The following is a 23,465-nucleotide window of genomic DNA, read 5'->3' on the forward strand; positions in this document are numbered from 1 at the left end:
CCGGGCTTCTCATTGAGGTGGCTTCCCCTGTTGCAGAGCACGGGCTTCAGGCGCGCGGGCTTCAGCAGTTGTGGCACGTGGGCTCAGCAGTTGTGGCTCGCGGGCTCCAGAGCGCAGGCTCAGTAGTTGTGGCGCACTGGCTTAGTAGCTCCGCGGCATGTGGGATCTTCCTGGATCAGGTCTCGAACCCGTGTCCCCTGCACTGGCAGGCGGATTCTTAACCACTGCTCCACCAGGGAAGTCCCCATGTACCCGCAACCTTAAACACACACATGGAGACATATACAGAGTCACACGCTACCACACATTTCTTGGCTCTTCCCTGGATACTCCTGCTATAGCTGGAAGATATTTTTGCTACTTCATGCTGGAACTGGTGAAGCAATGTGCTTTTTCTGTTGGCCTTATGTTTCTGACAAGAGATGACTGCATCCCCCCTCATACGCTTGGATTTTACTTCTAAAAGGTAGCCAGGGGCTTCCCTGGTGGCGCAGTGGTTGGGAGTCCGCCTGCCGATGCGGGGGACACGGGTTCGTGCCCCGGTCCGGGAGGATCCCACATGCCGCGGAGCGGCTGGGCCCGTGAGCCATGGCCGCTGGGGCTGCGCGTCCGGAGCCTGTGCTCCGCAGCGGGAGAGGCCGCAGCGGTGAGAGGCCCGCGTACCGCTAAAAAAAAAAAAAAAAAAAGGTAGCCAGAACAAAAGCTTCTCCCCTTGTCAGCATTATTATCACAAACACCTTTACCCAGAAATTCATGTTTGATTCATCTTATCCTGCCAGATTTATAATTCAACAGTGTCCAGCCTCTTCTCCCGTGACTTCGTGTTGCAGAATTTCTGCTCAACCAGGCTCCTGTGCTGCCCACAACAACACATACCTTGTCCTCTCCAGTCTCTACACTGCACAAGCCATTGCCCAATCTGGGACACAAGTCTTTTCCCACTTCTGCCCTCAGCCCCTTTTCATGTCTCCTCCCCAACTCCGAGGGATCGACCCTCCCCGGGGATTCCTCTCTTGTCTGATTCCTCCAGCTGCAGCTTCCTCTCCTCCTCCCCCTGCACTGATGTCCATCACCTCTCCTGTCTCTCAGTCTTCTCATCTTTTTGTCTGGGTCCTAAGCCTATGTTCCATCCCCCGCACAGATGGAATAAGGCTCCCTGTGTGCAGGGAACAGCCTCGCCTCTTGTTTTGTGGTGTCTCCCCTCCCAGTGCGGGAAGTGCCTTGTTCCTGATAGGGGTGTTGACTGACAGACTGGCTAGGGTAGAAGCTTAGCCTTAATACCTCTCTTATCTCTTTTCTTAATTAATTTGATGTGTTTGGCATCAGTTCTGATGCTTGAGGGGTATTTTCTAGGAGGAGAGGAGTGTTGGAGGCCTTGCTCCTGTTCTTTCCCTTCCCAAATAGACTAGTATTTCAACCTGACAGCTCCCAGCCGGTCCTCTGGCGATGGAGCATTGAGTGTTCATTTTCCTGATGTTTTTATTCCAAAGTCTTTGCCAGGGTCATGTTGTTGAAGTCTGCCAAGTGACAGCAGCCCCTGACCCTGCTACTGAATCTGACACATTTTACAGGTACAGCTGTTATCAGAAAATTATAGAAGCCAAAAGCAAAAAAGAAGGAAAAAAAAGGGGTCTTGAGAGGTCATCTTGGACATGCCCCTGTCTCTAGTCGAGTACTCATCCATTTCTGCTCAGGTAAATTAGAAAAGACCTAGTATTCAAAGTGCTACACAAGGGAACTGTATATCACACTCTTCTATTCCCACTCCATTGTCTAACAGCCCTCACTGTCAGAATAATATGTTTCATTAAAGAGACCCACTACCTCTTCTTTTGAATGTAAGTCCCTTTCCACTTTGACTGTTCCCAGAAAGTGCATGATGACGAATGTAACCAACTGTACACTTGAAAAAGTGACACAATCTACAGAAAGTGGATCAAGTCGTCATCCAGGAGGGATAATTCAATGTTTAACCCAATCTACCATTCTTTCCAAAGACCAGGCTAATTTCCAGACTGATTTGGTTGTTATCTGTGGACATCTGAAATCCCTCCTGGCTCACAATGGTAAGCAGGTTTCCAAGTTTAGTTGAGTCTCTCCCATAGATTTCAATGCTTTTTTTCTACCCACATCCTGCGCTATAGCTCTTTGCTCAGAGAATGCCACTCAATAACATGCACACTTAATTAGGTCTGTGTAATGCCAAGCAACTGTTTGTAAGCAGGAAGAAGATGTCTTCTGGCTAATTGATCCACTCACTACCATATATCTAGATATTTGGAAATAACCCGATAAAGGATTGAAGTTTTTCCTTTACCAGCATGTAGACAGGCCTAAAATCTTATAGTCGAGCATTATCCACAGACAAAGTTAACTGCATTATTAACACTTCTGCATTTGGCAGGCTGTGGCCGGACAGGATTTCTCCCCCACTGGTGACCCCAAGTTTGGCCTGAATGTCTTGGCACTGGTTATAAAGAGGGATGCCAGTGTCTCAAAAATGCCAGAGAGTCTGACAGGCATTCTAACTATCTGACTTAGCGGCTTTGATTTCCATAAGAGAAGTGGAATGCCTAACAGAACTTCAGGACGGAGAGGGCCCAGTTCCTAGTACTGGAAAGGGCCAAAAAATAGGAACTCATTTCCTGAGAGTGAGTCTAGTCTACAATCTTAGGGAAGATGATGGGGGTAATTTGGGTGAACCAGTTCAAGGCAATGTATCCTCATTACCTTTGGAGAAATGCTTTCATACCAGCCACTTTTGCAGGGGACCAGTTTGGGCCATTTCTACACAACCTAGTGAATGAACGGTGATTCTTTACTCAGATCTGGAAATATATCAAACCAATAATTCAGAAAATCTACTTAAAAATCCTAAATTGTCTAGATCTACACTCTCTTGTCTATATGTCAAATTAAGTAACGAATCGCCAAAGTTCTGCTTCATTTAGTGCTACGCAGTTTCCACTACAGTAGCCCTGGTCTAGTTAGCTTATCTCCACAACTCAAAATCACTAAACATTGTTCCAACCAATCCTCCACTCTCTCCGCCTTTTGAACCACTAGTTGATCTGAAACAGCAGCTGAAGATGGGCGGGGGGGAAGAAACCCAAGGTTAAGAAATAAGCCAAAATCACCCCCTCCTTCCCTCGACAGGCATCTAGGCTGAAGCAATCCTGAATTAGGGAGAGGAGAAGATTTCACATTAAATCAAACTCAGGATCTTGAAGATACGCTGGACTGGACAATCTAAGTACAGATCTGAAATTGTGTATATGACTTGAAGCTGTTTTCGGACTGTCACATAAGAAGAGGCAGAAGAGTCTTAGAGCCTCTTAGAGTTTTAATCCCAAGAAAGATTACCTACCATCCATTGACACTTATAAGGGATGATGGAAGACAAAAATCAAGTTGTATTTCGTCTGTTAGTCAAGAATAAAATCCAAAATGTACAGTGAAACAAACACAAAAGAAGGTTATTTCTCCCTTGGGTAAAGTCTTAGGCAAATGATTCCTGTCAGTGGGCAGTTCTCCTCCACATGTGATTCAGTGATCCAGGCTCTTCCCATGTGAGTCTCCACTATTCCTTAGGGCCTCAAGGTCAGCATCAAATGGAGGAAGTGGACAGAAAACATTGGGAGAGGGGATGGGGACACATCCACTTGCTAAAAGCTTTGGCCAGGAAACGGCATATACATTCCATCGACTAAAACTTAGTCACATGGCCACATCAAACTGCAAAGGAAGCTGGGGAATGTAGTCCAGCTGTGAAGAGCTACCAGATTTGGGGAAAATACTTGCTATAGAGACCAACCTGGAAAATTCTCGAGAAGAACCAATGGTTCAACTACCATAGAGAGCATCTTTGTGAGAATACTTCTTTCTTCAAAAGGAAGATCATCACTGCCCAAAGAGACTTTTTTTCCAGATGGTTTGTGTTGATGAATGGGAGAGAGAAAAGATGGGGAGGAAAAGAGAGGACTTCTGTGAAAGAACAGAGGTGACCGCCATCACGTGGCCACGAAGACAGACAAGATCCTGTAGCTTGCCTACCTAGATCTTCCACTCTCAATAGACTGGTTTCTTCTCCCATGGAACTTCTGGCCTCTTCTGTAATGAAGATGTGCCTGAAACCCCCAGGTCTTGGGGAGCCTGGAAGTGGACACAATCCTAAAAATCTTTTTTGTTATTGAAGACAATCTAGTAAAACTTATCACTGGACACAGAGGTCAGAAAAATTCAGTGAAAGCAGAAGACTTGCCTGGTCTTTCAACCCTAGACAAAATCATATTTTACACTCGATTAATTCCCAAACTGGATTTAACATGTTTTACGTGTTCCATTCTGGTAGGACCAGAAGACACATCTGGCAGGGACGAGGTCCTCTCAAGAAGAGTTTGAATATTTACAATTAAAAACAAACAAAACAAAACAAAATCCACTCGCTTCTCTCGAAATCTCACCCCTGGTGGGAGCAGCTTTTAGGACACGTCACCGAAGGCGAAGTTTCCAGCAACTTGATCCCCTCTGTTACCTATATTTCGAGCCTCTAGCCCGCTATTAAAAGAAAAGGGCATCTCCATTCTCCCCCAGACGTACCATTCTGCAGCGACACTCACTACCTTATTCATGTATGTGTGAAGTGAGTGTTTTCCTGTCCCCCTAGTTGCCCTGGAGTTTTACATTAAGCGCCCTTCCCTGCTGGGTTTCTTGAGATGATCTGGAACGCACGCTGGAAAAACACACTGGGGGAGCGGGGAGGTCTGTTAAATCCCAAAGCAAAGAGCAGCCGAGGCTTGCTGAGTAAAATGAAAGAGACTTAAGGAGGAAAGAATCCGTTAGTGCAGACACTTAGGGGTTGAATTTACTCCCCCATGCCCGCAATGCCATAAAGGAGCAGGACGTCGGCGTCGGCAGCTCTGGGGGTTCCAAAGCTGCGAAGTGCGGTCTTTGGAGGCGTCGGGAGTCAGTAATCCCTCAGTTCACTCCCGCCGCTCCTTCTTGCCCATCCACGCGAAAGCAGAGTCCAAAGGCTTCGAAGATCTGGTGACCCTGGTGCTGCGCCCCGCGGGGGCGGGAGACCGGTACCCGCCGTAGGCTGCGGAAGCTCCGACGCTGCCTGGACAGGGGGCCGAACTTCTGGAAAAACGGCTTTGGGGAGCGATCGGTCCTGGAAGGGCGAATGCGGGAAAGTGACTCGGTCCCCTAAAGTGGAGACGTTGCAGCGGGACCCAGCTTCTGGGAAGTTCCGCTAGTTTCTCCCCATTCGAGGTGTTTTGTTTTGTTTCTTCCTTTAAATCTATTCCCTTCAAAAAAAACAAAGATGTGAACGGGCAGGCGCCACCTGGTCTGGGAACTGAGCTTGTGACTCCTGAAGATTTCGTTTGCTTCAGGTTGAGAAAAGAACCTGACGTCTGCCTGGAACTATGCAAACCGTCTGGGGCTCCTTCGGAGAGGGACGTGCTCTACCCCAGCCGCCCAAAGCCTCGGAAGGTTCCATGGAGGCGGCGTCGGGGCCGCTGGACCCCAGATCACCGGGGGGTTAGGACGGAACGAAAACCCAAAGCATCACAGCCCGCACCCCTCGAAGTCGCGGTCCCGAAAGCGCGGGCCAAAGCACGCGGCTGCGGGGCGGGAAGGGAGGGCGAGTTCTCAGCCCAGAGCTCCCTGCTCAGCTTCTGCCATTTCCTCCGCCTGATTTCGGCCGGAGGAGGTCATCAGTTTTCGAGGGCAGATCGGAAGGCAATATTCCCGAGCAATTTGAACGGCCCTGGGAGAGAAGAAAATTAAATAATTGGACTGAAGTCTAAAATAAAGATCCGGAGCGAGATTATGACCCCACTGGATTTTCTGCTGAGAATCCCCCCCTATTAGCGTGTACCTCCGAGCTGGCTCTGTCCCCGAGGGCAGAAAAAGGGGCCTTTTAGGCCTTGAGATGGGGGACTCTCCCCCGCAGCTTTAGATTCTTGAAACTGAAATTACCTTGTAACCAAGGCAGATTTTAAAGTTGTTACAGATAGGTTTCCTGTTCAAATAGCGTGGACCTCATTCTCCAGGTTCACCGTTTGGGGCGGGTCACAGCCTGAAGGCTGTCCGTGGGAGTGGGGGGACAGTACTAGAAAACACCATCACAGCGAGATTTTGAAAACATTCCCACAACTCTTCCTCTCAACTTTTGATTATTTGTGTAATTCAGGAAGAGGAGAATTCTGATTGCTTGTGGAGGCTCATCGTCCCTGGCAAGGAAAAAGACAGAGGAAAAAAAGGAAAATCTAATAGAGACCGGTGCAGTGTGCTCCAAGATGTTGGAACAGGTCCTCTGTGCATTCTTCCTGGTTTAAAAGGACAGAGTCTGTCTTTCCGGGGCATCAGTTCCTCAAAGGATATTGCTTCTGTTGCAATAAAAGGCATAGAACTAGATATAGTTATCAAAATGCATATATATGGAGAGAGAGAGAGCTAGAGAGAAAGAAAACACTGGTTTTCTCCTTATGTCGATGGAAAACATATTTCCTGGTCCTCCAGGTATTTTTTCCTGGATGATCAAAGCTGGGCGAGGACCAGCCCCTTCCACATAATTCTTAGGCTGAATATGCACTTGCAGCTTTGATTTGGGGCGTCACTCCACTTGACTTCAACTGACACATTCAGCATCTGAGAGATCCCTGCCGGGTTCAGATCCTAAGGAGTGAGCCTTGAGAGGCCAACATGGAGAGAGGAGGGATGTCTCTGGACCTTGCAAGAGGCACTCTTCTGTCTGCACCCAGAGGCCAGAACCCCGAGACTAAGTGAGCAGTCATCTTGAGGGGAGAAGGGATGGGATTGGGCTTTCTTCTTCCTAGGACAAATCACATTTGGGAAACTTCTTTTTTCAAGGGTGGGGCTAAGCTTTAGAAGGTAGTGAGCCTGCTTTTCTTGCAATGTTTGAAAAGAGAAATTCACCACTGTTTATGAGCCTGTCCCTGTTATTTAAAGTATGAAGTATTCTAAAGGAAAAACTTAATATCGGAAATTGGTAGACCTACAGTGCACCATGTTTAGAAGTATAACTGAAGCATACCCAACTGTATGGGGATATTGTCATCATGAGTTTCTATATGAAACATGACTATGCCACTTCATATGTACTATAGGAGCAAATGGCAACAAAAACATAGCCACCCAGAATTTAATACTGAGATCCCTAACATCTGAATAATTTGCTTTCCTCCTTTATACTTTCACCAACTGAGATTTAGCCAGCTTTACAGAAGTCTGTTCTCATGGCTTCCCTGCCTCTGGCCTGCAGCCCTTCCACCCACGCATCTACCCATCCACTTCTCTGCACTTTTTTTTTGGAACCAGAGATTCTCTCAACTATTTTTTTTTTGAGAAATCTTTGTCAGTGTATGATTACACACACACACACACACACACACACACACACACCCCACTTCTCTATCCGAAGACTGGGCATAAGAAACAAAATAGGGGGAGGGTTTCTTTCCCCATTTGAGAGGTACCCTTTCCACAGGAACAAGCAGACAGGCAGAGAAGGAAGGGAAAGCTGGCTGATTCTTGGTCTTGGCAGTGGTGGTTAGCAACAAAAAATCCGCAGTTAGGATGTGTCCCTGTAGATAAGCACCGGAACCCCCGGAGGCACAGGGTACTAACTTGCAAAACCTCCGGATCGGTTCGCAGCAGCATGTCCTTGAATGCCCGGGCACCCGCGCCGGCTCGCGCCTCCCACATGCCCAGAGCTCTCCGGGATCTCATTAGAGTCTGCTCTGCCCCACAAAGAAAAGTACCCACCTGTGTGCTCAGCTATCAGTGCCCATAGAGCGCACGCAAGTGCATCAGTGAGGATTACGGGTGTGATTGTGCCTGGCTCGCCGGTTCTGCTCGGGCGCCGCAGGAGCGGAGCAGGCGCTTCCCAGCGCGGGCCCTCGTCCCGCTGTCCTCCCGTGTCGGCCATTGATTGTCCTGCGTGCAAGCGGCTTTCGCCAAGCTTCAGTTTAGTCGAAGTTAGTGAAATCCAATACTAAATAATTACTACATGGAAAAACAAACAAACAAATAAACAAACCAAAACCAAAAAAAAAACCCACCAAAACCCCCCCCCTAAAAATCAGCCTGTTATAATTAACGAAAGAACTCTCGAAGTCCTGGGATCAATCCAGAAAGAAAAGAGAAAGGAATTAGATGCTGGCGCCGTGTTCCCGGCGGAGCCAGGCGGCCGCTGACTGCTCTGGCTGAGGGGACTCGCCATCCAGGCTCCGGAAGTGACCCGAATCTCCTAAAAATCTGTGCAGAGAAAAGAATTGCGCTGAAAGAACAGTGCCAACGCCAGGATTCTGCCAGATTTGGCCATACGGCAATTTGGTTTCTGGCAGGCGCGTAATTCCGCTAATTATGGCTGAGGGGAAATGGGTCTGAGAATTATATACTGCAAAGTCGGTCCTGGATATCCTCAGACGTGGTGTCTTTATTCTCTCTTAAATATAAGATTTTTAACAAAATCGGTAATAAAAAAGAATTTCTGCCTTACATATGCCCGAATACCATGCCTGCTTAATAGCTCTCTGCATCAGAGAAAACACTGGTGGAGGTGGATTAACAAACCTGTGTGTCTGTGTCAACATATATCTTTGTCCACAAAACCATAGGTCCACCAAACCGCACACACACATCTCAGCAATGGCATAAAGACAATAAAGGCTTTCATTTGTTTTTAATTTAAACATGACTATGTTTCATATTCAAGGGAAATATTTTTAAATTTTTTACAAAGATTACCTAATTAGATGGAGATGGGTATCTGAGGGCACGTATCTTACGTTAATATTTATCTAAAGTTCCCTTAACACCGAACAAAGCATATATTATATACTCGTTTGTCTAGAGATGATAGGTCTATAATAGATAAGAGAAATAAATCTGCATCACTTCTTCGGAGAGATATTCATTAATAAACCAAGTACTGAAAAGAGAGTTAAAGTGCTTCAAATCACAAATGCAGATTCTAGCAGAAAAAGGTTTTCCTGAGGCCTCAGAGTAAGAGAGGAATTGCATAAGATTTCCTTAATGCATTAGGAATAGCATCTCTGCAGAAACGTGAGGATGGTGTTTTTTCCCATTTTGCTTATAGTGGCTCAGCTGAAGGAGAGAAGGCCCCCACTGCAGAGAGCTGGAGGGGTCTTCTCCAAGCTCAAATCCTCACTGTATTTCCTTTTCTTTCACCATCATCAGCCTGCCCTCACCAGCACCCCTGTCATGACCAACCTGTAAATGTCTCCACGCTAGCACGATGCACACCCATCACAATACATGTTCCCCCAGCCTGTGTACTATCCAGCAGTGTTCAAAAACCAGGACTCAACAGTCATGCTCCCCAGAAATGCTGAAGGCCATCAAGTGCACGAAGTCTGAGGTGGTCTCTATACCTTGAAAGAGATTTCTTCTTATCTGAGTTCAATTTTCTCTGACTATGCAAGTGAGTGCAGCAATCTTTGCGAGGAGAGAACATGGATGTCCCCATCTTCCTTTCTAGTTCTTTAGATGTCATCAACTTTGCTTCACGTATGTATAAAACAACACCACAACCAAGAGAAAAAAATCTTCTAAATAGTCCCTAGAGAAGGATAAATATGGGTGAGGGGGAAGAGACAGTGAGGGAGAGAAAATCTAGCAGCCCCCTCCATAAGGATATCATAGGGATAGTTTCCCTCCAGTAACTAATATTTCACCAAATGATATCTTTTTAGGAAGGTGGAATTAGTTGCCACCAGCAGGAATCTTGTCCCAAGTACCCAGACATTCAAGCTCCTTCCTGCATTTTTGCTCCATAGATCCCAAGCAAGATTGGCTATTTTAGCAAAGAGGGGTTCTCGCCCTTTAGTTGAGTCTTAGGTTTTCATTTCCCTCTTTTTGGAGATAGGAAAATTAAATTTTCTTTCTTTTGGTAAGGCATCTTTTGAAGGTCCCTTAATTTCTGGTGTCAAGCTCAATTATTTTCAAATTAGAATGATTAGAATGTATCTTCTGCTGTGACTTCTGAGGGTATCTGGTCATGGGGAGAACTAGGCTGTAATCCATTTAGGGTATAATTTTTCTCCTTCCTCATAATGAAATATACTTACGTCCTCTACCATCTGCCTCTTAGGACCCACTAAACTCCAGGTCTCAGCATCATGGTGGAATTGAGGGCAGTATTTCACCTAGTTAGAGATGAAATGTCCAGTGCTTCAGCTATGTCTTTTATATTTAGTCATTCTTATTTAAAAGGATCTATAAGATAAACAGTCCATTTTGATCCAGAAGAATGCGGTATTGAGGTCTACAACCCCTTCTGAGAAAAATGTTATTTTCCATTATCTTCTTTTAAAGTAACTGGAAATCCTAAAGAGACACACAGAAAGAGAGAGAGAGAGAGAGAGAGAGAGAGAGAGAGGGAGAGAGGGAGAGGGAGAGGGAGAGGGAGAGGGAGAGAGAAAGGAAGGAAGGGAAGGCAAGGGACGGCAAGGCAAGGGAAGGGAAGGGAAGGGAAAGGAAGAGAAGAGAAGAGATTGATCTGTCTCATTTCTAGGAGCCGCAAATTTAAACTTTAAAAGATGGAGGAAATGATTGAAAGTGATAAATACCTTTTCCAAGCATTCGGTTTGTTGGCTTTCTGACCAAAAGGGCCCGTTGTTAGATCTCTGAAAGGAAGCCAAATCCAGCCCCCTGCAAACACTCCTCCACCTCTTCCCCAACCCCCCTCAACTCCCTTGTCTAACTTGAAAATGAACTTGGACTTCCCTCTCAGACAGGCCCTAAAACCAGGAGAGATTTTATTTGTCTGTTTTTGAAGGACTTCCTAAAAGGAGGAGGTGTCTGGGGTGAGGGGAGGGGAACAGAGGGCCCTCTCCCACTGCAGGGATGGGGTAAGTGTAGGGGCTCTGGGGAGGCAAGAAGCCGGGAGATATATTTTGTTAATTTCTTAACTCTGTGTTTATTTCCGGAACTTCTGTCATTGGGGGTGGGGGGAGGGCAAGTGACTGGCTGAGATGCTGCTGAAAAAGAAAAGGGAGTAGGAGGGATGAGGATTAGAAAGGGGATGGGTCTGGGGAAGGAGAGGATGAGGAGGGTTGGGAAGGGTCTCTGTGAGGAGCTTGGCAGGGCTGAGAGGACAGCGATGGAAGCAATGGAAGAATGAGGGCCGAGGTAGGGACACTGGAGGCCACTGGAGGAGGCTTCCTGAGACTTCCCCATGGAAGCAGCTACCTGATCTCCCCACTCAAACACAGAGCACCACAGGTGTGATTGGGGGCAGGCTGGAGGAGAATCCAGGAAAAGACTGGTGATGGCAGCCTACCCCGACCCTCGAGTGGATCCCTGCAGAACCATAGAGGAAAGTTTGATGGGACTTCCCAAACCCTCAGCCAACACTGCAATCCTAAACTGACAGCAGAAGAGAGCGGATTTCCCTGATGTCTAGGAGAGGGAAGTGAATAGGGCCTGGAGGAAGGCAAGTTTGGGTTTGAGAGCAGAAAACTCTGAAATCAGGAGCAAAGCGATGCCTCAGCCCATCCTGGTCCCATCTTCCTCAACCTGGGGGCCCAAGGAGGAAGAACAATATAGGTGGAAGATGCCAGGGTGGTAGCTGCTGTCCAGGGGGTGAGTCTCAGACCGGGAGGAGAGGCCTGGGTGGCTCTCCTCTGAGTCCACACTGTGGGGGTGGAGAGATTAAAGTGGAGCAGGTTCCAGAGGGATCCAGGAGCCTGGGAGTGGCACCTGCATCTGCACACTCCTTGGGCCACCCCCAACCTTTTAGAGCCAAGGGAGGTGGAGGGAAAGGAGGCGAGGAGGGGACTGGGCAGGGCCAGGGAGCCCCAGGATCAGCCACTTTTCTTTCCTTCCCCACCAGTATCACCCTTTGTGACCCAACAGGAATTAATCTCCTCCGAGTGTGTAAGGCTCTCCCAGCTCAGTCACACTCCCAGGGGGCTCTTTCATAGTTCCACCCCCCCACCCCGGAACTCCTAACCCTTCCTGTAAGTGACCTCTCTATCCCAAACATCCCTTTCTTTCCTAGATAGCTCAAGCCCTACATCCTCAATCCTCCACAAATCTCTTCCATCCTGCCTGCAGCCCGTATCCTGGACAGGAAAGGGCCCCCCAAACTCTATGCCCGCCCACCAAGGCCCCAAGTCTGGGCGAGAATCCAGACCCCATGGTGGTAAGGCTCTTTGTTCTCCTGCAGCCTCAACCCACCCCCTCCTTTTTTTAAACTGGAATTTCTCCCATAAAAAAAAAAGCGGGGGGCGGGGGGGGGCAGGAGCTTCAGAGCTTCAAGCTCTTTTTTTTTTTTTTTCCTGGGCAATATGGAGGAAACAGAGGAAAGAGGGGGAGGAAGGGAAATCAACTGATGCTTGCTTTCCAAAGAAGGCAATCTGGGCACTGAATAAGGGGCACACCAACCTCATTTCTCTCATCCCCTTCTCCCTCGCCTGGAATTCAAGCTTCACCCAGCCCTCGAGTGTGTACAGCAACTCCTGCTGCAAATGCTGCTAGCTTACCCCACCGACTTGGTCTCTAACACAGCGGACCAGGAATTTCACCCCTCAACTTTAGAAAGACATAGACATCTGCCTCTTCATTTTCCTGGGGATGTCTAAGTAGAGAACAGGATGAGCATATAAATCAAGTGTGTATCCAGAGAAATAAACAGACCAGCAGAGATCTTTATTTGCATAGAGAGGATTTCGGCGAGGGCTGGGTATTTTCATGAATACACTTGGGCCGTATCCACAAGGGCATGTGCTGGAACAGTGCATGGAGCCTGCCCACAATCACAGACCCACAGGCCGGGCGTGTGCACACGTATACCGTGCAAACACACACACACACAAACACTTCCAGTGAGACGGCACATTGAATATCTCCTTTATATATTGGGGTCTTTGAAAACAAGAATTTCAGAGTTGAACTTAGCGGGGAACTCAGTCCATAGAGGAAGCTGAGGGCAGAGCGGCTCCCGTGGCCTCGCCATCACAAATGTCCCTTTGAAAAAAGAGCGGAGAGCGCAGCCCGGGGCTTCTCGACGGGGCTAGAGGGGCCGTTTTCCATTTTCCTTTGGTGTGATGAAATGCTCCGTCCTTTCCCGCACACACCAACATCATCACAGCTAGAGACCGAAGGGTCACATTCCTATTCATTCCTCCCGATTTCCTCTCAACCAGGTCCGCAGTCCAGCTCCATCGGCCCACCCGCGAAGCCCCCGGCGGGGCGAGGTGTGGCTCAGCGGTGGGGGGTGAGCGCCGAAGCCGAGGGTTTCAGCGCCTGGCTTTCTAGGGCGGGATCGCCTCATCGCTTCGGCGATGTAATTACTATGTTTCCAGTAGGGCATATTCTCCTGGAGTGTTTAATTTGGTTTTATTTGTGTCTCAGCGAGATCCACATCTTTTTTTTCGGGGGGAGGAGGAAGAAGCGACCCCAGGCTTAAAGTTAATTAACCAACAAGGCTCTACTTTGAGGCGCCCGGCCGCAGGCTCTCGCCTCGTCGCCTCCCTCCCTGCTCCGGGTGCGCCCCAGTCTTGGAGTCGGCAGTTTCAGGCGCGGAAGGTCTTGGGGAACCCAGCGAAAGAGTGGGAAATCGTTCAGAGCATGCGGACCCTTCTCTGGCGCTTTCAATGCCCTGAGTCCTGAACTTTCGCCTCCCACTCTCTCAGGTCTCTGGGGGGCCTACATCTTCTTCGGCTGGTCTCCGTGACGAAGGGAACTTTTCCCTCTCTTTCCGCTCGTCGCTAAATTTTGGCCGCATAAAGCCCCTAATAAATGGAATTGTAAAATTGCTGGGTTAAATCTATATCTCATTGCAATAGGAATAGTTAATGCCCTTATATAAATCTGGAAAAGAACCTACTATTGATTTTATTTATTGCTGGGCCGCCTGCACCCAGAGTCTTTCTGCTGTTCTGCCCCTTACTCCCAAAGGCTGGGGGACCCGTCTTTGGGTTCTGGCCCGTGAAGACGCATCTGGCGTTGACCTAGACCATTCCCGGACCCGGGAGGGAGCCCCAGGAACGGGGTGGCCATTTCAGGCCCTTTGTTTCGCCCGGCTGCCCCACTCAGCCCGGTCCACGTCGCCCCGGGTTCTCCACGCGGAACCGGACCCCGCACTGCACAGGAGGGGAAGCTAGGGCCTCCGCACCACCCCTACACCTGCGGAGGGAAAAAAACGGCAGACCTCTCCACCCACCTACCCCCACCAGGCAGGCCGCAGGCAGACGCGGGGGGCCAAGGTCACACGACCCAGTCTAGACTAGCCAGGCCATGTTTGCTTTCCTCCTTTTACCTTGACCTTGGGACTCCGGAGGCAGAGAAGCCAGTTTCCTAGCCAAGAGCCGGCTCCCAGCAAGACCCACCTTCCTCTCCACTCCTCTCTCCTCCATCCACCATCATCGCCCTCAACACACACTCAAGCTAGCCTGCTCATGTTCCAAGCTTCCTGATATATTTTTCCTCCTACTGCCAGCCCAGCCCAAAGCCTGCTTTCTGGAACTCTGAGGTGACCCTTCCGAATGAAGAGCACCCTGATAAAGATTGCGTCTCTTATCCTAAGTCACCCACGTCAGGGCGCTCTCCATCGTCCAACACCACTTTGCCCCTACCGGTAGAAGGGAGGCAGCCCGTGGGCCAGATCTCAGTACAGACCTGGCCATTTGCTCTCAAGTTGAAGGGATCCAGCGGGTTCGGCTTAGCCCGAGGCTATTTCCTGGCCGCGGTCTGGACAAGAGCACCCAGCATTTAAAATCTTTGGCAGAGGCAGGAAAGAGGGAGATGCTGTAGCCCCTCTCCCCTTTTTTCTCTCTCTCTTTTTTACCTCTTCTCCTCAGGGAGGCCCTGTGCTGAAAGGGAACTTGGCTCAATCCCACGGAGATGCTCTCTGGAAAGGGGTGCCTCTACTTAGGCACCAAACTGAGCACAGGAAGCCCGACAAGTCTGGAGACTGGGAAGAGAGAAGAGGGGGGCTTTTTTAGAAAATTAGTAAGTTGGTTAATTTTTTCTTTGAAAAGATTGGGTAGTTTCAAAGCATCGAAACACTTCACGTTAAAAGGAGGGGATGCTATGGGAGTTAAAGTTGGGGTTATCCAGCTGGGAACTGCGTTGATCCCGGCTCTGCCTGGCCCCTCAGCCTATGGCCGGCTCAACCCAGGCGGCCGAGGGCGGAGGCGGATCCGCCAGGCTCGGATCGGGCCTCCTGGGGTCTCCCAGAGTAGCGCCTGGGAAATGTCCCTCCAAAGGGGCAGCGCTGCCGACTCTCCCTCATCCCACGTTTCCTTTTGTACACGGATCTGAGAGCGCGTGCTCTTCTTGTTCGCATGAAGAGCTTTTCAGCTTTCCTAGACCGAATCCCTGCTCCTCCTCCCCCTTTTCTTTGAAAAATCTCACTCCGAGTCTTTTAATTTCTATTGTATGTTGAAATACCCCTCTATTCTATTGCCCCCATTTCTCTTCTTTATTCTATCTCAATTTTTCGTTGAGAGCATCCCGCCCTCCGTGTGATGATGTTTGTGTTTGGGGGCTATTACATCCTCCTAGCCTTCTCTGCTCCGCTGGAGGAAGACCTGCGGGCAACGAGCCTAGAGAGGGTCCCTCTTAGACAACTGGGGCTTTGGGGAAAGTGGCTGAAAGTCGGAAATGGAAACACAATCCCGGCATCAAAGTCTTGCTGCTCGGTGTCGGGTTCTTTCCAGCCGGAGCTCCCAGGGAGTCAGCCAAGGCCAGACCCAGGGCTCCCCACGCCCTGCCGGTGCGCTTCCGCCTGCTTTCCAGTTTTTTTATTTATTAAGAAAAAAAAAATACGGTGTCTCCCCGACCCTTAGCTCCAAGCCCCAATCCAGTCAGCGATCTTTTGGGGTAGGAATCAGTCTCCCCCACACGCCTTCTAAGCCTAGTGGGAGGCTCCTAGGAAAAGTCCTGGTCTTGCCAGACCCCTTTGCGTCGGCCAAATTCAGCCTCCCCCTTCTCATTCTCCCTCCCCGAGGCCGGCCAGGGGGCGTTGCCCTGTCCCTTTAAATTTCCCAGCTCCCTCCTCTTTGCCCCTCCTGAGAGCCAATCAGCAGAGACCTCTTCCCTTTCGCCCCGCCCTACCTCTAGGGGTGGGAACCCCAGGAGACCCGGCCAAGGAATCACGTGCACGGGTGGCGTCACGTGGGCGCGGGAGGGTTGCCGAGGGGAGGCTGGCGGGAGCCTGTGATTTCTTAATGAAATGTCCCCGCATGCGTAGAGGACATGTAGGGAGGGAGGTGGAAGCACCAGGAGGAGGAGGGGAGGGGTAGAGAGAGAAGGGAGGAGGGATGGGGGAGGGGAAAAGGGAGCGAGGTGTCTCCCCAGCTCGCAGCCTCTGGCAAGTGGAGTTTTTAAAAAGCTCGAGCAGATCATGTCATGACGACTTCGCTGCTCCTGCATCCTCGCTGGCCGGAGAGCCTTATGTACGTCTATGAGGACAGCGCGGCGGAGAGCGGCAGCGGCGGCGGCGGCGGCGGCGGCGGCGCGGGCGGCGCGGGGGGTGGCTGCAGCGGAGCGAGCCCCGGCAAAGCCCCGAGCATGGACGGGCTGGGCAGCAGCTGCCCGGCCAGCCACTGCCGCGACCTGCTTCCGCACCCGGTGCTGGGCCGCCCGCCGGCTCCCCTGGGCGCCCCTCAGGGCGCCGTCTACACGGACATCCCGGCCCCGGAGGCGGCGCGCCAATGCGCCCCGCCGCCGGCGCCCCCCACCTCGTCCAGCGCCACTCTGGGCTACGGCTACCCTTTCGGTGGCAGCTACTACGGCTGCCGCCTGTCGCACAACGTGAACCTGCAGCAAAAGCCTTGCGCCTACCACCCGGGCGATAAGTACCCCGAGCCGTCGGGCGCCCTGCCGGGTGACGACCTGTCCTCCAGGGCCAAGGAGTTCGCCTTCTATCCCAGCTTCGCCAGCTCCTACCAGGCGATGCCCGGCTACCTGGACGTGTCTGTGGTGCCTGGGATCAGCGGGCACCCGGAGCCGCGTCACGACGCGCTCATCCCCGTCGAAGGCTACCAGCACTGGGCTCTCTCCAACGGCTGGGACAGTCAGGTGTACTGCTCCAAGGAGCAGTCTCAGTCCGCCCACCTCTGGAAGTCTCCCTTTCCAGGTAAGGAAGGGGCCCGAGCGCCGCCGCCGCCGCCGCCAGGGACCCGTCCCAGCCCCGCCTGCCCCGGGGCTCCGCGCCCCAGCCACCCCCGCCGTCTGGCCCCGGCGCGCCGGCTCTCCTGGGCTGCCGATGGAGCCGGCCGGGCGAGCTGCGCTGAGGAATGCGCCGGGGAAGAAATCTGCTCCGACACGTTCCCCGGAGCTGCCGGGCGGAGAGTGAAGCAATCACAGGCGCCCGAGCGCCCGGCCGCCGGCTCCGCTCCAGTCGGGAGCTTGTCTCCTCCTCCCCCAGCGGGCTCCAGTCTCACGCGCGGCTCTTGGCCTCCTAAGCCCGCTTCCGGCCAGGAATGGGGGGTGGGGTGGGCCTTGGGTGCCTTGGAATCCAAAACCACTAGGACAAAACGCTCAACCCACCGATTAATTGGGGAAAAAAATTAGAACCCCCAAACATTTTGTTTGCCTGAATGTCCAAGATCATTCAGGCACTGCAGGCACTGGACAGTTTTTGTTGTTGTTTTTAAATAGGGGTCTAATTTGCCGGGATCTACAGAAATGTAGGGTGTTTTCTTTTTTCTTTTCTTGATTTATTTTAAGAATTTGGCCACGAATTTCCTGATTGTTAAAGGAACAAGAGAGCTAAAATCTCTAGAGAGGGTGTGGAGAAAAGGGAATTCACATCCCTCTCCTGGATTATAAAATTCTTTGCCTCTCTGGTGCACTGAGCTCAAATCCTGTGGGTGTTCGCACTACCAACTCCCCCAAATGCGGGAGAGAAGGAGAGTTACCCATGCCTTAGACACAGGGGAGTGTCTCTTTCTCTTAGAGGGGAGTGAGGATGAGGGTGGGGGGGAGACCTGCTTTGGAAGGATCTGAGGTCCAGGCCCAGGCAGGGGACCCCTCTGCATTGTCTGGCTCCATATGCGGTGGGGGATTGGAATTTACTGGTGTTCTGTTCCCTTTCCAATTGAGGCTATCTCTGAACAGGAAGGGATCCTGCAAACCACCATCCCCCCACACTCCACAGGGGAAAAGACCAGTTCCAGGTTTCTCAAAACCACATCAGGAGCTTCGTATTCAGCTTTGTGCTGAGAAATCAGGATTCAGGGTCTAGTGAATCCAGAGCTTGAGTCTGCTCTTGCTATATATGAGCAGAGCTCAGTGGGAGAGGGCTGACTGGCTCCGTTCTGATGCCTACAGGGGTCCTGGGGGCCCCGACCAGCCATATATGGCTCCCCACACTGCCCAGAGCCCCCCCCTCCCCAACTCTACATGTGGACCCAGGGACATTTTCATTGGGAAGTGTAGACCTGAAGACCTCCTAAGGGTGGGCCTGAAATTCCTCTGCATCCGGGATTGGGGCAAGGACAGATGGTTAAAAAAAAATTACTGAATGATATTAAAAAGTGTAGCAAATAACATTCTTGTAAATATTATAAGATGACTTAGTATAACACAACTGACCAAGGTGGGACCCACACTAGACACCCAATTTCTGGCTGCCAGAAGATTTAGGTTGATAGAATTTTAGTACATGGTGTCATGCGTTACCTACTCTGCATTGACTCTATTATTATATAATATGATTTCTGTTATTAACCACCTAATACGAAACACATAATAACACTTTTCTAGAAGATAGGCAACTCACATGTAGGTGTACAATAGTGTGTTGTGGAGATATGGCCCTTTAATTTCCCATCCCACCCAGATGGGAAGCTGCTTAGGAGATGGGGGTTTAGCAGGAATTCCTGGAGCATCAGTAGCTGGTAGCCAACAGGCCATGCTAAGGGGCTGAAGGGCAGAGGGGCAGATGCCCACCCAGACCACTGTGGGCAGAGGCACAAGTCTAGAGCAGTGGGCGGTGGGTTTAGTGTGAAGAGGGGATGAGAGGGAGCTGCTCTGGCATTGCTGTGTATGCATGTGGAGCAAGGTGGGAGTGAGAGATTGGAGAGAAGCTCAGAAATATCTTTGAGCAAAATAAACATCTTAAAGATTCCCAGGAAAAAAAAAAAACTAAAAGTAAGCACTTTTTTATCACAGCCTCCTAGAGAAAAATATCTTTGACATAAAAAAATATATAGCCCAACTGAGATTTAATACACTTGCAAATTATGGCATGGAAGTGGATATAAAAACCCAGTGTATCTCAACAGCTATGTGCTCACACACTCCCGGTGTGGAAATAGAATCGGGCTGGTGTATCTCAGTGAGTGCAGAGGTCCAGGCAAAAGGCAGATGAATAAGAAATTATGCTCAGACACCCTCCATCTTTCTACCCACACAGAGCTCCTTTAAAGTAGTGAGATTTCCAGATAACTCTGTCTATGCAATTGTGGTTTGTTCGGCAGCATCTAGGCATAAACACTACTGTCTCTTTTCAGTGCCTCTGGCTCTGAGAGACCTCATCTATGGCAGTCTGGGCTGGTGTGGGAGATGAAGGCAATTGTTCAGAAAGATCCAGATAATTAGGGCCCAGCTGAGTTGTGGCTTCTTCCTTCACCCAATTATCTAGACCCTTGCTTCTTTGCTCTTTTTTTTTTCTTCCTATAGTGAGTATAGACAGTTTTTAATTTTGACAGAGAGAGGCAGAAATTCCAAGAGAGAATCAGCAGAAATTCCAAGAGAGAAGCAGAGAGGAGGGGGGCGGGGTGGGGGAGACAGGGAGAGACAGAGACAGATAGGATAGGAGGAGACAGTAAGAGAGAGAAGGAGATAATGGGCTCTTTGGGCCATACTGGAAGTCTCTACTGACAAGTCTTTGGAATTTGCTTGAGAAGAGTGGCTAGGATTTCTAGCTGAACAAGGTCCTCTTCGGAGGACCAGAGCCCTGTTTTGGGAGTGGGTGGGTCAAGAGCCAGTGGGCAGTAGGAACATGTACACAGGACCCCAAGAGAGAGCTGTGGCTGAGCATTGATCTGATTTTTATCTGCTCCTCAAAAGTGTCTATTAGGTTCCCAGGTATGAAGTGGTGTGTGTGTGTGTGTGTGTGTGTGTGTGTGTGTGTGTGTGTGTGCACGCCCACACGCTCTGAAGGGAGATTAGGGAAAGGTTGATTGTAAAATTAATCACCAAGTCCTCTACTTACTTTAGGCAGCATAGACACAACTCGAGGCCTAAGCTTCCAGATGTTTCCACATCTGCAGATCCCACTTCCTTTCCAGACAAGACAGCAGACAATGAAAGGGGGCTTCTTTCAGAAGGCAAGACTGAAGGTATTTCCCCAGTTGGCCAAAACAACCAGCCGTTAGGTCTGATCCATGAAAAACTTGGCCACATCAACTCTTGGCATTCTGTAGAGAAAAATAACCAATTTAGACCAGCTATCTGCTTTTTTTAAACTGATTTTTTAGGGTTTGTTGATTAAGCCTCATTGGAAATTTATAGTTGGGGTTTAGGAGACCCAAAATTGGGTAGATAATTGTGAGCATTTCCAGAAAGTGAAGTTTAAAAAAATCAGGGACAATTATCTGGTTAATTCAGGAACCCAAACCCACGTTTATCCCATTTGCTCTCCAGAAAAAAGGAGGTATTTTAAAGCTAAATTGTACCAAGTGGTCTGTTTCCATTTTAGAACTTACTGTGTCATTATGTTGAGTCCAAAAATCTGGGTTTGAAATCTGGCTCTGCCACTTAAGTTCTTTTACCTACTCTGAGCCTCAGATTCCTTATCTTGTAAAATGGGTTGAATAAAATAAGACTGGAAAGAATGTTCCGAGGATTAAAAAAAAAGCCTCACGGTATCATTACTGACCCTCTCTGTTTTACTCCTATTCCAGAATCATCAGTTTCTCAAATCATAGTTACATCTGTAAGAGTAAGACACATTTAAGAACTGTGAGACTTTTAAAAATTATCTTGTGCAAAAAAAAAAATCCTTTTTAACATAAAGAATCTGCTCTGCTAAAGTGAAGTTGTTTTGTTTTGCAGATTAAAAAAAAAAAAAAAACTTGGTCTGTTCCTACATAGGCAGAGAAAAGTGACAAGTCCAACAATTTTCCTGAAAAATTGTCGTCATGAAGACAGCCAAACCAGGCCATTGGAACCCCCTCTCTCCCATATTCTTTCTGCGTACTTTATTCGCCCCCTGCATTTGATGGTGACCTCTTCTCTCCCCATCCTGTGTAGACAAGGGTCCCTGAGAGAGAGCAGACCCAATGAGAATGGGTATAAGGAAGGTGTTTCATGAGGGCGGGGTGGGGGGGCAGTGAGAACAAGCATTTCAGAAAGAGCTTTGTGTCCTTATTCTAGACTGTGTCTACACTTCCAAAGGGCAGTAAGAATGAAGGGGAAATCTCAAATATTCAGTCCTACTCATTAAATCCTGCATGAAGAAGTCTGCCAATTACGTTTTTAAAAATTGAAGGGTGAGTTACTCAGATAATTTCCCTAGTTCCCCACTTCCCCTTGAAAGTGTTGCTATGATATTTTTATTGACAGAGGTGAGGGTGGAGTGGAAGGGGGGATATAAGTGACACGTATTGCCTGTGACATTCTCAGAGCATGAAGAAATTGAACTAGTAGTGGGATGACAAGGTATTTAGGATTGGGGTTCCCGCATGGGGTGGGGACAGTCTCCTTCAGCCTCAGAGGAATGACAGGGATAGCACATGGGAGCAGGATTTGCTGTTTTGCTGAGTGGACATTTATGGGGGCAAGGGAGGGGCACTGATTTCTTTTTATAGAAGACTTACGTGAACAGCTGGTTTCAACCCAAGAAGGGCTCTCTTGGTGTCTCCTCTGGTGGGCACACACCTGGGTGTGGACCCTCCACTTCTAGGGACCTGATTCCCTACATCTCACTGCTAGGACTTCCCACCTTGGATGTTACTAAGTGGCTCACAACACTGGACTCCTAGATATTGGCTCCCAGGCAGTCTGGCTTCACCTGGCCACTTTTCTTCTCTCTAGCTGTCGGTGCTGGCCTCAGATTCCTAGTGCAGAGCCAGTGACCAAAGGCAAGAGGCCCCACTTGGGGGTCTGTGCCCACTGAAACTGTCTCCCTGTCCACCATGCCCTCCCTCAAACATACAAAAGAACACCTTCCTCTGATAATGGGGCAGAGTATAAACTGACCCATGCCCAAATGACCTACCTGCAGGAAAGAGGGATTTTCCTGAATACCTGCGATCCTGCAGGCTAGCAGACCAGGCTGCAATTTGGAGGGACCCCTCTAAGGGAACAGGGATTCTAATAAGGAGTGCTGTGTAGAGCCATACTGGAAGCTGAGCCAAAAGGAAAAATCAGTAATACTGGTCCCGTATTTATTTAAAATTTTCATATTTTGTTCATCATGGATTCCTGGGCATTCGTTTATATATTTTAAAACATTGCATTAAAATATCATTCATCTTGGTTACTGAGTTTGGGCGCCCCCTCCTTTAAAGTTTGCGCCAGAGGCAATACCCCAGGGTCCTCACCTAAGTCGAGGCCTTGCTAATAACAGAGGTGCAAAAGATTTGGGGACAATCCGTCAGCTCCCTTTGAGTCCCTGCCGGAACCTGCGCCTCCGCAGCCGCGCGGACTTGAGGCCCCTTGCGGGGTCCTGGGTCCAACCATGCGACTCACTTCCTGCCGCCCGCCTTCTCTCTCCCCCCAGACGTGGTCCCCCTACAGCCCGAGGTCAACAGCTACCGCCGCGGGCGCAAGAAACGCGTGCCCTACACCAAGGTGCAGCTGAAGGAGCTAGAGAAGGAGTATGCGGCCAGCAAGTTCATCACCAAAGAGAAGCGCCGGCGCATCTCGGCTACCACGAACCTCTCGGAGCGCCAGGTCACCATCTGGTTCCAGAACCGGCGGGTCAAAGAGAAGAAGGTGGTCAGCAAATCAAAAGCGCCTCATCTTCACTCTACCTGACCGCCCACCCAGCTGCCCGCCCCGTCTATTTATGTCGCCGATTTGTACCATATCCGAACACACCGAAGGACGCTTTTCGGGTACAGACAAATATTTAATGTTAACCAGAAAGAGGAACCACTCCGCTGGGAGGCAGAGGGTATCAAAGGGTGTGCTCTGCCGCCCTCTACTCCCCACCCCATCCTCAACCCTCACCCCTATGCAGATGGCATCTACCCCGCCTCAGCGGCTTTGGAGGTGGGTCCGGGCGGGCGTGGGAGGAAGGCAGCCTGCCTCCACTCCCTCTGGCCGTTGCCCCTCGCCTTGCCGGAGCGCCGAGTGGCAGCCAAGAGCCCAGTCATTCCAGCCAAAGCAGAGCTGGGGAACCCCGAATGACCCCATTTTTGCCTCATCCTTTGCCCGGGCAGGTAGATGACCCCCCTAAGGGTGCGACCCCGAGCAGGACCTGGCGAGCTCCTACTTTCCGTCCAGTCCTT

At 49.9% G+C, this 23,465-nt stretch overlaps 1 protein-coding gene across 1 annotated transcript; it reads left to right on the forward strand.

Moving 5' to 3' along the window:
* Positions 1-16,407: 16,407 nt before the first annotated feature.
* HOXC13 (homeobox C13) lies at positions 16,408-22,989 on the forward strand (the record flags this gene model as incomplete). The annotated part of the gene is made up of 2 exons (XM_082666041.1): positions 16,408-17,137; positions 22,733-22,989. The coding sequence occupies 2 exons, from the start codon at positions 16,408-16,410 to the stop codon at positions 22,987-22,989; spliced, it is 987 nt and encodes a 328-aa protein (XP_082522167.1).
* Between the last annotated feature and the right edge of the window lie 476 nt (positions 22,990-23,465).

This window comes from Grampus griseus, assembly GCF_964374135.1.
Source record: "Grampus griseus genome assembly, chromosome: 11".
Lineage (NCBI taxonomy): Eukaryota > Metazoa > Chordata > Mammalia > Artiodactyla > Delphinidae > Grampus > Grampus griseus.